This window comes from Dermacentor andersoni, chromosome 1 (assembly GCF_023375885.2).
Source record: "Dermacentor andersoni chromosome 1, qqDerAnde1_hic_scaffold, whole genome shotgun sequence".
NCBI classification, from domain to species: domain Eukaryota; kingdom Metazoa; phylum Arthropoda; class Arachnida; order Ixodida; family Ixodidae; genus Dermacentor; species Dermacentor andersoni.
This window is the reverse complement of record NC_092814.1, coordinates 235,759,831-235,777,078: the sequence shown is the minus strand read 5'-3', so window position 1 is coordinate 235,777,078 and position 17,248 is coordinate 235,759,831. Positions and strand designations below refer to the sequence as shown.

The window sequence follows — 17,248 nt, the reverse complement described above, 5'->3', positions numbered from 1 at the left end:
GCCTCATTGCAGACTGTTTCAGCAGATCGGGAGGGATTTGCTGGGGCCCTTTCTGACATCGACATCTGGAAACAAGTAGATCGTCATGGCCACAGACTACAGACTTCGGACACAGGCGCTGAAACGAATGTTCTGCCTAAAGGTGGTGCGGCTAAAGTAGCCAAACGTTTTGTTGAGAACATCCTGCTGCGACATGGTGCGCCAGAAGTCCTCATTACTGACTAAGGAACGGCTTTTACTGCTGCGCTTACTCAAGCCATCCTGCAGTACAGCCAGACAAGTCACCGGAGCACCACTGCCTACCACCCGCAGACGGATGGCCTAACGGAATGACTGAACAAAACACTTGCCGACATGTTAGCGATGTACGTTGATGTCAAACACAAGACATAGGCTGCCATGCTTCCGTATGTCACCTTTGCTTACAACACGCCACTACAAGAAACAACACAGGTCACACCATTCAAGTTGGTTTACGGAAGGACCCTGACGACGACTCTCGACACCATGCTGTCACACGTCACCGATGAAGAAAATGTTGATGTCGCCGCCTATCTCCAACGTGCTGAAGAAGCCCGACAGCTCGCCCACCTGCGCATCGAGAACCACAGCTGGCACTACAATCTTTGACGGGGCTATGTGGATATGAGCCTGACGACCATGTTTTGGTTTGGACCCCGATACACCGATGAGGACTTAGTTGAAAGCTCTTATGCCGCTATTTGGGACCCTACAAGATCATCCGATGCATTGGCGCACTCAACTGTGAGGTATGACCAGATAGCATTTCGCTATCACAGTGGTGCTGCTCACGACCTGAAATAGTCCATGTTGTGCGGCTTAAGCTGTTCTACCAGCGCTAACAACTTTGGGACTTTGTATAGCTGAACTTTGGACTTTCTTTTTTTTTTTTGTACTGTATTACTATGGGGGGACTTTGTTTCATTGTTATTTTGTTACTTTTGTTTAATAAGTGTCCTTTTGTTTCTTGCCCTCCTGTTATGTTTGTAGCATTGGTACGATGCTTTTTGTGAGGGGGGCATTTATAAGTGTACTTGTATGTCTTTTTCGGTTGACCGCTTTTCACCATCGAACAAATGTTATCGCTCAGCGTGGGATGCGCCCACATGTATGGGAAGTTTCTTGAACGTCATCGATGTTTCTGCCCATTATCTCTTGTCACCGAAGCTTGTGTAATCTGATTGCATGTGTGATGCGACTTGTGTAGAATTTTCTGGAAGACACGCGGGCACCAGCAATTACTCTGGAGCCTTCGATGACCCATGTATAAAAGCGAATGCATACCTGCCAACTCTCCCGATTTGCCTGGGAGACTCCAGATTTTTGACTAAACTTTCCGATTGTACGATCACTGTCTTATATCTCCCGAAAAGTGGTCTCTGTTCGCGCAATAATGGTTTTTGCAAAACCGGCACCGTGGAATCTACAGCCACATCGTAATCATGAGCATCACCAACAGCCGCACTAGCACCATCGGTATCATCGACTAAGCAGCAGACTACGGTGCCAGTAAGCCGACCAAAGCCAGAGCCAATGTTGCTCTTGCATTTCATGCATGCCTTCCTCCGTGGTGCATCTTGTTGCTGATGCTTGTGTGTAGGATAAGTGTTGGCTAGGCTGTCTATGTGCGGTGCACTGTGTAAAGTTAGAATCCTCGTGTGCTTGATGCCATGGCGCTATCAAAGCCCAAGAAAAGGTATTTGCAGAAGTTTTTGCAATCTTATACTTCTGAATTGCTGTGCTTTTTGACATCAAGAAAAAGAGAACAATTTGCATTTTGTACAACGTGTGGATGCAACGTCATCGTGGCTCATGGTGTCAAAGGCGATCTTAAACTGCACGTTTCCACGGCGAAGTACCAAAGCTATGTTCGCACCGTTGAGCAGCAAGGCAACATAGTGAACTTTCTCCGGAACAAGTGTGACAACAGTGTCATACGTGAGGAGTGTCTGTTTACGGGATTTCTCGTCGAACACAACCTACACCTTAGTGTCAGCGACTACGTTGGGCCTCTTCTACGGAAAATGTTTCCGAAATGCGACGCCGCAAAGCGCTTTGGATGTGGACGCAACTCTGAAATGCAACTCTGAAGAATGTGGATGTGGCCAACCTGAAATGTATTTCACAGGCATCTCTCGCGAGTCTTCGTTTTTTTATTCAGTTTCCCTCAGCTGCTGTCCCGAGATTCCAATGAATCTGCTGAAGACGCTTTAGATGCTTTCAAAGCTGAGTTCGCCACACTACAGGCGTACAGTCTTTCAGAGGACATTCTGAATGAAGAAAGCTGGGACATGCAGTGGTCTATGGTTGGAAAAATGAAAAACACTGATGGAAAACATGTTTAACTGAGTTGCCAAGGTGATGCTGGATTTACTCGTGATACCGCATAGCAACGCAGAGTGCGAGAGGATTTTTAGCACGGCGTGAAAAACTAGGACTCAGTTCCGCTCATCAATGTGCAACACAACCCTCCAACACCTGCTGCTAGTGAAGGGCCGTCAGTCTGGACCATGTTTTGAGCAAAGCAACTCCGACAAATTTTTTGAAGTGAGCAAAGTCTGCTACTGCAGGGTCCTCAAAAGGACTCGTCGAACACTGCCTGAAAGTTTGAATGAACCTCCCCCAGACCCACCGGTCCCACCGGAAGTTGAAACAGTGAATGCGACCCCCCCCCTGTCGGCGCGCGAATAAAAGGTCTCCCGATTTTTGATCTCGCCAGGTTGGCAGGTATGCCAATGCGCTTGACAGGCAGATCATATTTCCAATGATAGCTGACTGTGTTCGCTGCTGTCGTTGTTCTTTGAGTGCACTCCGTTTTTGAGGGCACAGGTTTGCCCAATAAAACGCTAGTTTCGTCACTCAGTTTTACTGCTTTCTTCACCGTCACTACTATGTGACATTGTTGTACATGAGCTTCTCCCACTTTTGCAGCTTACTATGAACTGTCCAATGTAATGCTCAGCAGCACCCTTAACTGCACAGGCCTAAATTGGAGGTATTGCCATGTTAACCTGCTAACCATCAATATCTCATAGTGATTTTATTGCTGGTTTTTCTTGTGCTATTCTAAGAGCGCACATAGTGCCCAATCTGTACCAACATGCCCTGGTTCATCCGTTAGACATGTGGTTTAAGTCAAGAGGGCATTTGTACTATGCCAATTAACCCTTTCAGGGTCAATGACGTAAATATACGGTGCTGCGAACAAGTCCAAAATGGTCGATGCCGTATATTTATGGCGACGTCTCTACGTTAAAAAAAGCACGCCAATTCCCGAACTTTTTCTTTTCTGTCATGTGCTGCCACCATGTGGGAATACAGGCAATTTTTTTCGCGCGCCTCTCCCTTTGTTTTCGTTGCATGGTTTGTCTTAGAGCTAGCTTGCTCCGGCGCATCTATATACTACCACTCGCTCATTGGCGCGTGCGCAGGCGGGCGGCAGTTTGGGTTTGGTTCCGTGGGCGGTTTTAGCTTCTTGCGCTTGCAAAACTGATGGCTATCTCGTTACTTATCACTCAAAGGGTGACTTCTTGTTTCTCGCCCGTTTAGTGCTCACAGGGGTGCGCGCATAGGAAGGATGCTGCCATGCATGTGTTTCCGTTTCTTTTCTTTTTTTTGGAGACTCGCAAAAACTAATTCCCTTTGGTTGGCGATACGATGAAGATTAGCGGAAATTTGTCACACGTTTTGCTTTTTTTACGGGCATACAACCACACAGTTTTCTTGAGTGCACGCACCTACACAGTTCGATTACGCTATGGACATACATATTTAGGGTAAGAGCAGGAACATTTGAGACTTGGGAAATATTCTCGCGTGCACTTTTTTAAAGCCTTGAACTATGTGTATAACAATGCATCAGATTTTTAATTCTTGTAAGTTTATTTCCTTGTTTTTTGTTGTTGTTATTCATGAATGAAGAGTACATATATACCAGTGCAAATTTTTTTTTTTCTCACTTTACAGTCACACTAAAGAAATGACGGTAAATTTCTGTCGAAATAGGTCCCTAAGAAGAATTGAAATCTGCAATAAAAAAAATCGACCCCGGGCGGTTGCATATGGCAAAAAAAATCAACCTTGAAAGGGTTAAAGTTGCAATACAGGGGTAACCAACTTGGCAGTTGTTTAACTATTATACACTAAGGAGATCTCGTTAGCCCCCTATTCAGTGGCTCCCTAAAACTCTGCAAAAACTTTTGAGTGGATTAGAACATTGAAAAATGCTATCTCTCTAAATCTTTATTATGTCAGGTATTAACGGGCTTATAATCAATTCTAATTTGACATTCCTCCTTGTCCATGTGTGGCCGGCCATGTTTGCTCAGTAGTTATGGCATTCTGCTGCTGAGTACAAGTTCATGGGCTTGATTTCCAGTTGTGGCAGCTACATTTCGATAGGGGTGAAACTTTGATGATTTAGGTGCATGCTAAAGAATCCTGGGTGGGGGGAATCCGGAGCTCTCCACTACAGTGTCCCTCATAATGCACTGTGCAGTTTTAGGACATTGTAATTTGAAATTGATCGCAATGAACTGTATTATTTTCCTGCTCAGCTGAATCATTGTGTGTTTGAACCGTGCAGGATTTCAAGCGCTCAGGTTTTTTTCTTTCCTCCCACTCAGTGCATTAGACGCACATTTACACAGATGATGCACTTGGTGTCATGGTTTTGGCCTACTACGACTGCACTGAGTTGAATTATTTATGATTAACTGCATCACAATAAATGATTTCAGAGGTCACTGATGCGTCATAATTTGCTAATTGTGGTCGTGGTTAGGAGTATAGAAGAATAATACTTAGTGTAACGTAAACTTAGTAATGTGTAAATACTTAATGCACCTCCCTAGCAAAAATTCACATAGAAGAACTAGTAGCTTCTAAGGTTAATGACAACTAATAGCCTATTAGCCTAATATGTTCTTTAGGAAAAACCATTAGTTATTTGCTTGTTGACAACCAATAGCCCAGCCTAATGAAACATTGGGATTTCCTCTTTGACCCATAGGGATCCATTGGCCCCATTTGGTCCAAGCAATGTTTGGCCCTCAGTTCATGAAGCTAGTTATACTACCATGCACAAACACATAATTGCAATTTACTCCAATGACTTACCCACTACTTCACTGGGTGCAATCTCTTTCACATGCTATGACCACTGCTACAAACAATGACAGGCTGACACGTTCGTCGCCAACATTCACTTTATTACCATACTCTGCAACTCCTCCCCCATGCTGTCCACATGCTGTCCCTCTGCACACACCACACCACACTTAGCACCACCCGCGTCTTCCTTTCTCCCTCGCCACTGCACTCGCACCACCTGGTCCTCTCTCTGGCAACTACAGTCAACTACGCGCGTGCACAGCCTTCGAGAACTGCGCCTAGCCTCGCCTCACTTGGAGCTCTCGGTCCGCTTACACCGCCACTCTCTCCTCACACTGTTTTATCCAGTGCGCACCATGCTGGCTTGGGTGAAAGCTTTGTGCTGTATACCAGGCACATGCTCGGCTGCTGTTGCTGGGGGTTGTTTTCGGGCTGGCACAGCCTTCTTGTGGCATCTTCAGATGGTTGTTTCCAAGTGCAGCCACTCCTAAGAGGCTGATTTTGTTCAGATTGTAAAAAAATTGCAGCTGAACACATCTCACGATGACTGTCGATGGTAATACGTTAGCATTTAATCACTGTAGAAACACAGCTTATTGCCACTGTTGAAACAAGCTATGTATGAGGTGTGTACTGCAGCGGGATTCCTCTTTCGCGCTGCCTTAAGAACACTCGGCACCATCTAGCGTTCCCCCCACGAATCCTGCACCAGGGCCTCCAACATGCATGGAGCGCTGGTGCGTGCAAATGCTGAGAAACGCGTTGGGCGGCAACTGAGCTCGTCTCTCGTGCTTCTTTCTGGATGTGCTGCGCCATCTAATGGCACTGCTGAGAAGTCTGCGCACAGCCTCTGATATGAGAAGCATGGTGAGCCGGTGCCTGCGAATGCTTAGAATTGTTCCCCCACTTGCCGCACACTCACTGGCATGTACTCAGCGACCCAAGTTGGCGAGAAGTTCGTTGTAGAGTAACACATGTCCATTGCATTCAAAGCACAGCTCGCTAAAGCATTGGCATCAAAGGATTCATTGAAAGTGGCGCATACACGGTGCATTTGTGGCGAAGCCTGCTAATGTGTCTGGTTGCTGTCCTTGAGGAACCTTTGTGACGTGCGTTCGATTCCGTTCAGCATTGAAAAAATTTAAGGGATCTTATTGGTCATTGTAAAGTGGCACATTTCTAGTGGCACATACCTAGTTACCCAAGTTGGTGTCAAATATGTTCTTTGAAGAGTGGCATGCACCCACTGTCACGTATACCCAGTGTCCCAAGTTGGCATCAAAGAGGTTTATTGAAGACCAGCACAGACCAAGTGACAGATACCCAGTGCTCCACGTTGGCGTCAAAGAGTTTCTTTGAACAGCAGTGCCAAGCAGTCACGGATCTACAGCGACCCATGTTGGTGTGAGAGAGGTTCGTGGAAGAGGGCCACGTACGTACACAGAGGCATGTACTCAATGACCCAAGTTGGTTTCGAACCCTGTTACCTCAACACGACAGCCTGATGTGCCAACCATTCAGCCACGGGCAACCCAGTTACCCAGTTAGGCAGGAAAACGTTTAGATACGAACATACAAATGTACATACATACCGTATGTACTCGCATAATGATTGCACTTTTTTGTCAAAAAGTTTTGCAAATTCAGGGGAGCGATCATTACGCGAGTTAAATTGCCCGCGAAAAGAAAAAGAATTTTTCCATCCTGCATTAGCTGCGGGATGACAACAGGTCAACAAACAGGCGGCTGCCGCTGTAACAGTGCGGGACACCAAAACAGAAATGGCCGTCCGAGCAAGCCGAATGCGCCGAACGCGATTATTTTTCTTCTCGTGAGTACATTACGCGCATTCAAACAGTTCCTTCCGTATCAGTAATGCGTAATATCGTTAATATCTGCAAGTCCGCGGCAATAACATAGCCATGTCCACTTTGAGGGGATAGAAACCGAGATGGGCGTGCTTATAGCTGCCAGTGACATAGAAACATATGGCGGGTATGCTGCGGAAACTGCGGCATTTGTCTTCACTACTATCCTAATACGGCACGTTTCCGCTAAGGGTGGGTGAATATCTTAGCTGTGTTACGAGCGTCGGCGTATGAATAAGGTACGCTTCTAATGTATCAGTGTAAACGTGGCTAACTATCGTTGCCGCTCGCGATTTGTTGCATGCCCACGAGTGCAGACGAGAAGAATCGAAAGGCGCCTTTTTTGTTGTTGACCACAACCATTATAAAGCCAAGACAAGTTTGGTTGTAGCTTTTTTTTTTTTTTTCTCATGGAAGTGCGGAAAGTGATGAAAGGAATAAAATTGGGCATCTGCTTAAAATGTTTGGTGCGTACAGACCACTTGGTATGTCTTAAAAAGTCATTCGCATAGCATTCGACAGCATTCAACAGATGGTAAGTGTGATCATCATTAGCTAGACTTGCCACACAATGTATCGCTTCGGTGAGTTCGGGGTGCGATCATTACACGGGAAAGAAGACAAAATCGATTTTTGAAGACAATATTCAGGGGTGTGATCATTACGCGAGTGCAATCATTATACAAGTAAATACGGTATGTAGATAGCCCTCAGAAAGGGCGGAAAGTATTCCAAGAATGCTGTCACATTGAAAGGGGTACTTCGACTACAGTCGGATGGAGCAGCTTGGAAATGGGTTGATTTCTACTCAAATGACTCCACCCGTTCTCATGATTGCACTTGCGAAAGGGGGTCAGTGCTAGCTCCATTCACAGTGACTACGATTATCATCCACATATGTTGCCATCACTGCCACGTTTCTCATCTAAACACAGGGACGGTGGCAGTGCTGCCGTATTGCCGGAAGCTCCCCTAATCTTCCATTTCCTTCCCTCTCACTGTTCCAAAAAGCTGCCGCTTGTTAAGATGCCGTAAGACATCTCCTATACGGACTCGGAGTGCTTCCGGAATTGATCAACTCAGATTCAGAGGATCACAGCGACCACCTGAAGATGCCATTACAGTATAATCTCGATGATACGAATCCTTTGGGATGGTGCAAAAATTTGTCACCCGAAATTGGTATCACCCAAAATTCGTATTGCCCAAAAATGTAAATCATGAAATTAAGCGCAGACATGAGGGGACACAGCTAAAGATTTCAAATTAAAAAAATTTGTTTGCAGAATCCTGAGACCTTTTATCTCATGGTGAAATACTTGGAAGAAATATGCTGCAGAATTTGATTAAATTGCACTTGTTTGGTATGTTGTCTTCAAAATTGGGGAAAAAATCTGGCTTGGGGACGTGCTATCGCATTGTTGATTATGCAAGCATGGCTTCCCATTGACACAGTGCCACCATCTTGGTATCGCCGTCAGCACGAGAGATCAGAGATTCAGATAGCTACAACTTTGTATTTCTCCATACAGAAATGCAATGATCAAAAGTGAGTGTGAGAAGGGAAATCTATAGTTGCAATTTGTTACTGCTGTCAGATGGCATGCAGGGAGCACTCCTATTAGCTGACGTGAATGTCTGGAACGAGGTGCGCACTAAGTGAGTTTCCACGCTGACATTTCGAGATCTGCCTGGTTATCTCAAGTTTGTTTAGTTGCTGCATCGTAGCTGCCGCCTTATGTTGATAAGGACATGATTTGCGCAAGATAAGGGACTCTGTTTTCTTTACGTTGGTGAAGCACTGTTGTATTGTGTGGTCTTATAAATGTTAAAGTAGAAAAGTTTCGAAATGTCATCAGGTGCTGTAGGCGACAGAAGGTTTGGAATACAGTCTTTTTTTTTTTTATTTCACCATGTTGTTAGCCCTTGGGCCATTACAGGGGTGGGTTACAGTAAGAATTCCAAGTATCAATACATATCACACATACAGCAGTATACAAACAACTCAGTATGAAGTTCCAGATATAAGTGCAATTACAGCAATACAAATGGCACAGTACAAGACAGCAGCACAATCAGCACATCAAGCTTGAGATATTAATTAGGGAAAACAAATGTAAACAGTGTAAAGCAGACTGCAAAAAAATATTCGTTCCGCTCTTAAAATTTCTAGTGAACATCAAAAAAGCAGTGAAAATGGCAATGAATTCCATTTCCATGTTGTTAAAAAAAGAAGAAAGCGTATACATTGACACGTTGTTCGGGTACTTTGTACTTATATTCATTTATTCTTCTTGGGATTCTTCCTCGGTGTGGTGTGAAGTACTTTATGTTAATGGTTAGTTAATTTTTTACATTAAGAAGAATTTTATCCTGGCCAGTTGTTGATGTTCGGCTAATGTGGGAAGTTCCAACATTCGCACTATTTCTGTTACTGACCTCGGCTGAAGAGTATTTTGAAAGAATAAATCTGGCGGCTTGCCTCTGCACTCTTGTAGCATTTTTATCAGCCCAGTTTCGGAGGGGCTCATACAATATTTGCATACTCCAAAATTGGCCATGTGTACACAAGATACGCTGTTAGCAGGAGTCAAAGCAAGCTTCAACTTCCGTTGTAGGTACCGTAGCTTTTTTTTTCCGCTGCTGAGCAAACTTCTTCAATATGGTTCCGCCATTTTAGGTTGCTTCATATGGTTACGCCTAAGTATTTTATTGCATCTACTGTAGTGATAGGGATAGAGCCTAGAGTATAATTGTAGGTGAGGACTTCTTTACTCTTATTTGTCATGCTTAAAGCAACGGTTCTGTTTGATTTATTTCCATTTTTGATGTAGTGCACCAATCACTAACGACCTCAAGAGTGCGCTTTCTGGTCATCTGCTTGTTTATTTGTTTGTAAAATAGTCATCTGCAAAAATTTGCACCATTGTGTCCATATCAGTATTTTGTGTAATGTAATTTATATAAATTAAAAATAGTATCAGTCCTATGATGGAGCCTTGTGGTAATATTTAATGAATCAGATTTGCAGCCATTTACTTTCATATATTGTGTTCTTCCTGGGAGGTACGGGTCTACCCATTGTAATATGTTAGAGTTTATGCCTAGGTGCACTAATTTTTTAATTAACTCAGTGTGAGGAACCTTGTCGAAGGCTTTGCAGAAATTAAGGCACATCAACATCAATATGAGTTTCGTTATTTAAGGCACACTTGAAGTCGTCGATAATTTCAAGGATTTGGGTTGTTGTGGAGAGATTTTGTTTGAAGCCTTCTGAAACTCGTTTCTACTCAAGTGAGGCATGAAATATAATGAGGGGATAGTCGAGTTGAGGGGATTCCAACACAGCTTTGTCTGTAATAGTCATAATAGATTGACGGTGGGCCTAATATGTATTTCTTTTAGCCTGTCAGGAAGGACTATTGCATTATATATGCACTAATACACGCTACCTATCGACTAATACATTTGCATGCTGTCTATACCATGTATTATCTTGAAGTTCCTCTTACCTAATGCCCATCATTTGGGCCTGTAAGGTATTTTGAAAAAATAAAGAAATAAAATAAAAATAAATAGATAGTATGCACTCAATGCAAGTTCCTAATGGACTGACAAACTAATAAGCAATTGTACTGGACAAATGTAAACTCCTATCGGACTAATAAATATCTTATACGTCAAACGCTAGTACTATTTAGATTATTACATATTTGTATTGGAATTTTCACTAGTGCTAAACATTGTTTGCGCAGAAATTCGTGTACATGTAGGAAGTGTCAGTCAGATTTGTAGCTATTGCACGTAATAGCAGCAGGTACTTGGTGGGCATATTAGATTAGGCCTCACTGTAGATGGCGGTATGAAGCCTGACCAAAACATTACACCTGACATGCCTTGGTGTTTTCTTTCTAAACCCTTACGTTCTTGTAGGCAAAGGCATTATAGGATGCGTGATATTGGCAGTGAACTCTTTTACCATATATAAATTTGTGGTTTATATTCAACAGATTGCCAAGAGTCGTTACTCATCATGGTCAGCTGCCACAGAATTTATTGTACCAGATTCTGTTACTATAGGCCGAGGTGAAATGTCCAGTCTTGAAGCTGACTACGGAAATGAAAGGCTGATTGACGTAAGTTCTCTATTTGCATTGAAATCTTGCTATAATTCAAGAAAATAAGTCCCTGTTTATTAAAGTTCTTATACAATTGAACATCAATATAATGGACATGGATTATCATATATATAGCAAAGTAAATGTAAGATGTTTCTGGCAAGTTATAAGCATATATATTGAGCATGTAACGAATAGATGCTTATAACGAATACAAGATATAAGTACGATCCAGCGTTTCCAGTTTTTATTTTTCCAAAATTCGTCACTATTTTTTTTTGTTTTTATTGCTGCCTAAAAACTTTTTTTCCCGGTGAACATATTTTTCCAGGTGAATTTTCAGCGGCTTTTTCAGCAAACAATTTGTTACATTTAGCTTAGTGTACTTTTTTTTCCTTGGCGAACACCTGGTTCGACACTCTTGTTGATGCTGAAAGATGCTGCATAACTGCAGATCATGCTTTTCCAACACTGTAGTTGCATTCGGTACATAGAATAACCAAGCTCCAGAAAAGCCATCTGGCAACAGCACATCACGATATGGCGATAACTAACAGGAATCCAGAGTGAGTGCATTTGAGATATGAACACAAATGAAATGGCATTTAATTTGTTACATTCTGTGGGTCCAGAGCTCTCATAATACAGAAAAAAAATTATGGGTGGGATAGTTATAAGTACCACTAGGTCTTCAGAGTCATTGCATAAAAAGAATGAAACTTTCAACATTAAAAGCCCTGAGGAAAACTGAACCTTGAAGTTTGCTGTGTTACGCCATTCATACCTTAACTTTTCATTTCTTAGGCAGTAGCCTGATGCATAATTATGACCTTTCAGGCTTCTTGCATCTGACCGCATGTACACTAGCGGCTGCACACCATTTGCAGTCTTAACCCTCTAGTAAATTTGTTTCCACTGACCGTTCTTAAAAGACACTAAAGGAAAATATTAAGTCGAGCAAGATTGAAAGAAGATTAGGCTTCTGCAATAACGAATTCATCATTTGTAGTGAGAACAGAGGTTTCAAAAGCAAGAAAATGCCGAAAATGGGAAATTGGAGTGGCACAACCTATATTGAACTGCGGTATCTCTCATGTGACATCAGCACTGATCAATTCACAGAGAGCAGCAGAGAGGAAGGTTACATGAGGATTACGTCAACTCTGCTGTTATTGCTGTGGGCAGTTCAGATTGAAAATCGGTGGCAATTTTCTATGCAATAAATTCTTATATTGGCACTTGGAAAACGATGACAGACTTCTAGACTAATAACCTATCCATCTAACTTGGCTCAATATTTTTTATTTAGTGTCCATTTAAAGCCAAATGCTGGAGAAAAATTAATTAGCATAGCATTTATGGTTATTTTCAGTTTAAACTAAAAAGGCAGAACACTATCTACGCTCGTTACAATAGACCACGTACAAGAAACTTTTGGATATAATAGACCATATTTCAATCTTAGTTTTTTCTACCTACTTTATTAATGCAATGAAGTTCGCTTTTAACAGACCGCACTACAACGGACTATCAGCTACAGCGGACGAAATTAGCAGCAATTTTTGTCAAAATCGGCTGCATAAAATTTACTTTTGTTGTGTCGCCACAGGCTGGCAACTGACTTTCGAAGGTCAGCCGACGACGCGGCTCAATATTTTGCGTGTGAGGGAGGAAAGCGGGGAGGAAGTGCACTGGAAGCATGCAGTCTTTCGCGTACAAGGCACGAGGGAAGGAGGGGGAGGCGAGGGAAAGAGGTGGCTTTACTCCGGCGGCTGCTGTTAACGGTACGGTCGCCGTATCTTGAAAGCGATATGCGATGTGGACAAAGTGCACGCCCATGTGGGCCTCATCTTCAAAGTGATCTGCAATGTGGACAAAGTGCACCCAGTGTCGGTAGCTTCGTATGGGCTGTGCTTTCGACGTTTAGTTCACATTTAAGTGAGAGACAGCTTGAAGGTCAATTCGCTCGCTGCTGCTGCTGCACTTGCTTAATTTGCTATCGAAATTGATGCTTCGCCTTTCGGGCGAAATTGCAACATTTTTGTTTGCATTTTACTTTGGATGTTTGTCACTCACTCTTTGCAGTAAAGTTGTTAGACATCGCGACAAACGTTTTGGAAGTAAGGCCTCTCAGATATGAACTGCAGATAAAACAGACTTTTTTTGTCGGGTTATCAGGGTCCGTTGTAATAAGAGTTGACTGTATAGTGAAGGCAATGCTGCTGCCTCAACATACAATTATTTTTTGTCGTGAGTGATGATCAAAGATAAGAATGTTTTACGTGACTACTGTTTAATTCATATCCTGAAAGTTCTGCTGCAATTATTTCAGGTGAGACTTTTCACCAGAAAATTTAAAAATATATATAAGAGTTAATACACATGTCAACTGAAGGACTTGTTGAAACAACCTGCACCTGTAAAAATCAAAAGTCCCCTTGTCTAAACATTGGTTCCAGTGACATTTTTTTTTTTGTTCAACTACTGTTGACCACTGGTAAAAAATGTATGTTGAAGAAATTATTCGTGATAAATGTGCCATGTGGTTGCTGTCACTTGGTTGCTGTCAAGGCAGATCACTTCTGCTTTCTAATTACAGAATATTGTCAAACTAAGCTATGGCAATTAGCATGTCTGGGCACTGTGTTGCTTTCTGTACTGGCTTGCTCAAAATTTGAAAGATCTTATAATGAAACATGTCTGCCAGCCCTCCTACTGTTGCTGCATGACTAATGTTGTCATCTACAATGTAGGCATCGTTACATTCACCTGTCAGATGTCATTGATGATGGCATCATGACCTTCAGAGTGTGATAGTGTTGGCACAACACATTTGTCCTCCAGGATTTGAAGAAATATAATGAACAATTGCTTGTAATAAATAAGCTGAGTGTTAGTGTGGGCACCACTATAGTGCCTTTCATTTTATTCAGTGATTGTTTCCATGGCATCTGTCTCACCATTACATGTCTCACAGTGAATGAAAGTGGAAGAACTGCTTGTTGCACCTGCTACCTCACCTAAAGGGACACTAAAGGCAAATACTAAGTTGGTGTGGACTATTTAAATGCATTTCAGAAACCTTGCAACGCTTGTTTCGTGCCAAGAAAAGACATAGTTTATGAGAAAATTGCACCTGAAGCGTCTGAATACCTTTTTCTAAATTCAAATCTCCCGCCACCCAAAGGGGCAAGTGGTGACGTTGCATATGCTGTCACCACCCTTTGCTGCCATTGGTGAGTAAAACGGCGCCCGACAGCCAATGGTACCCAGCCAAGAAACAGTGGTGGATTCACTGCGGCAGCTGCTTTTTGGTCAACTGGCATAGGCCTTTCGGGCATCCTGCAACATCATATGGAAGTTGAATTCTCTGCTACTTGCAGTTTGTGCGAGTTTCGCGAGCCAGAAAAACCAGTGTGGCACTACGCGATAACGAAACTACTGAAACGCGAAAGCGTGGGTGGCGCAGAGTCAAGCAAAAACGAAACCTTTCGACCGCCCGCGTCGTTGTCAAAGGTAATTTCAATGAGTTATTTCTTTTAGAAATGAAATAGAACTGGAGAAGTAGCATTTTATTTCGTCTAATAATACAATGCACGGATGTTTTGCAATGAGTGGTTGCGTACTAGTGACAGAATTTAACTGAGGAGTTGCTTTCGTCATTGGGCAAGTACTTGAATGTCCTGGGGGAGTCTCTTATCATGTCCTGCAGTTACCTCAATTTCTCACTTATTAAGGCTCTGTTCGCGATAATATTGATGCCTTAGAGATTCTGGAGCACTAATCTATCACTTTAGCTTGACTTCATATTTGCCTTTGTTGTCCCTTTAAAAGTCCTGCATGCACACAATGCAAGAATAGTTCCTTTATGAATGATGATCTTAGTGATTCATACAAAGTCACTTTGTTTGGTTAGGTGCTAGCATCACTTTTGCATTCCTTGTCTGCCATCACATAAGCAGCACTCTACACTCACCATGCTCTGTATGTAGCATGTCTAAATGAACCAATCCATGGCAAAGCATGCCTGAATAGTGCTACAGAATATGTACGTTTGCTGGAACAAGACAGCTGATCCAGGTATCCGATTTTCTAAAGTAATGAATCAAATTAACAGGCTTTTACTGTATGTGAAAGAATTTTGCTCTATGACCTTCACACATACAAGAGCACTTCAATCAAAAGTCTTGCCATGGAGAACTTGTCATATGTGTGCATGTCACTTGTAGTATATTTCACTTTAATTTAGCACATGTAAGGTCAGAATCTCACCCACTGCTATTTGCTTTTTATTTCTCGTGTTAAAGAATCCTCTCTCTTCATTTCAGCACAGGAAAAAAGAAAAATTACTCTCTTTAAATGTAAATTTAGTTATCTCTTTCATGTTTATACACTGTACGGGGTGATCATTTATAATTTCTACAGAATTTTAAAAAATTGCCGATGACAGATAGCACAATTTCTGTCCTTGACCTATATTATTTGAAGAGGCGGACATTACTAGCATGAGAAATTGACATACATGTTCAACTAACTAAGGAAAATTCACTAATAAACTTCTTAATTCATTACTTTACGGCACATACAGTCGAACCCACTTATAACGATAAGGGTTTTAACAATATATCGGTTATAACAATGAGAAGCTGCTGCACCGTTAACTTTTGTACGTCTTGAATGGTGAAATAACCTGTTTACTACATCGTCCCGATGCCGCATTATCGGTTATAACGATGAAGTCTGGCTGCTTGGTGTCCGAGCTGAAAGGTAGTGAAATGCGAAATCCTTAAAAAGAAAAAAAGAAAACGAGAAATTTGAGCCGCTGCACGATGGCCCGCTGCTTGAACGATTGCCGCACACTAATTTTCCAGCCTTCCCCGCGCGCCTCGCTCCCATCGCCCTTCCACCCCTCCGAACACGAATGGTCTGCGCCCATATGTCTACGCCACGGCACCCTCCGAAACACGAATGGTCCGCACCAACTGCTCTGCTCACTTCTTACTCGCTGGCTCTTCATTCAGCGCAGTTCTCCAAACAGCCCTGTGTTCGTTTTTTGCGTCGAAATCGTTCCTGGCCACGTGGTTTCTCAGCCTCTTTGGCTCGCCACTGAAATGAAAGATGACTGACCCGCTGATAATCGGAATGCACGACGTTGCCAGTGAAAAGAAAGTGCACGGCTATAGATTTGGAAACTAAGTATTAAGTGCTTAATGAGAGCAGCATTCTGGGCAAGTTGGTAATCCATTACTTAAATGATATTGCGCGACAAAAAACGACATGGACGTGAGAGAAGACGACACACCAAGCGCCAACTTTCAACTAAATTTATTGTGCCACTGCGTCGATTTTATACATGGGAGGCAGTGTAGACCGCGCATGTGCTTACAAGAAAATGAAGTGCGAATTCATGTAACATAGTTAGGAGTCATGTGATGCCGCGTCCAAGAAACTTAATTATTTTTCTGTGAGAGCCAGAGACGGGAAGCTAACACACTTATCACCCAATTTCGCGGTCATCTGCGCTTCAGATATTTCACAGATGAGCTGCGCGCTGCCACGGGAAACAATCGTGCATTGACCCTCAAGAGGTTTGCATCCATGATCGTGACAGTGGATCGCCAAGAAACCACCAGAGCCGTTCTTTACATTGTTGCTGTGTTCGCGGAGCCAATCATTGAGGCAACGCCCAGTTTGTCTGATATATTTCTTCCCACATGAAAGCGGGAGGTTGTACACCACCCGGCGGACACACTCGACAAACTTTTTGCGGTGATGCTTTCTGCACTTATCGGAAGGTGATGCTTTCTGCACTTATCGGAAGGGACGGCATTTGGATCCGTCAGCCTGCAAAGCCTGCCGAGCTTGTTGGGAGCAGAAAAAACAACTCTTACATTCGCCCTTTGGGCCATCTTTTTCAAGTTATGGTATATCCTGTGCATGTAAGGTATGACACTGACTTTAGGGCGTATGCCGGGAGGGGCATCGGCAACTGACTTCTGCGTGCTGGATCGCGCTTCTCTTAAAATGCGTTCCGCGACAGACACTAGCACCACCCTAGGATATCCAGCCAAGGACAAATGTAGAGTTTGCCTTTCAAAGCTTATGTCCACTACATGACAGCAAGACTTG

General features: G+C 43.0%; 1 protein-coding gene across 6 annotated transcripts in view; it reads left to right on the top strand.

The window, feature by feature from the left end:
- LOC126547922 (uncharacterized) overlaps nt 1–17,248 on the top strand; it is a 289,018-nt gene that overhangs the window by 83,631 nt on the left and 188,139 nt on the right. For 5 of the 6 annotated variants that reach the window (XM_055063464.2, XM_050195977.3, XM_055063466.2 and 2 more), the window contains one exon: nt 11,012–11,137. The exons of the other annotated variant lie outside the window; for it this stretch is intronic. In XM_055063464.2, the coding sequence (XP_054919439.1) occupies nt 11,012–11,137 (126 nt within the window). The remainder of the gene's footprint in view (nt 1–11,011; nt 11,138–17,248) is intronic. 6 annotated transcript variants of the gene reach the window in all.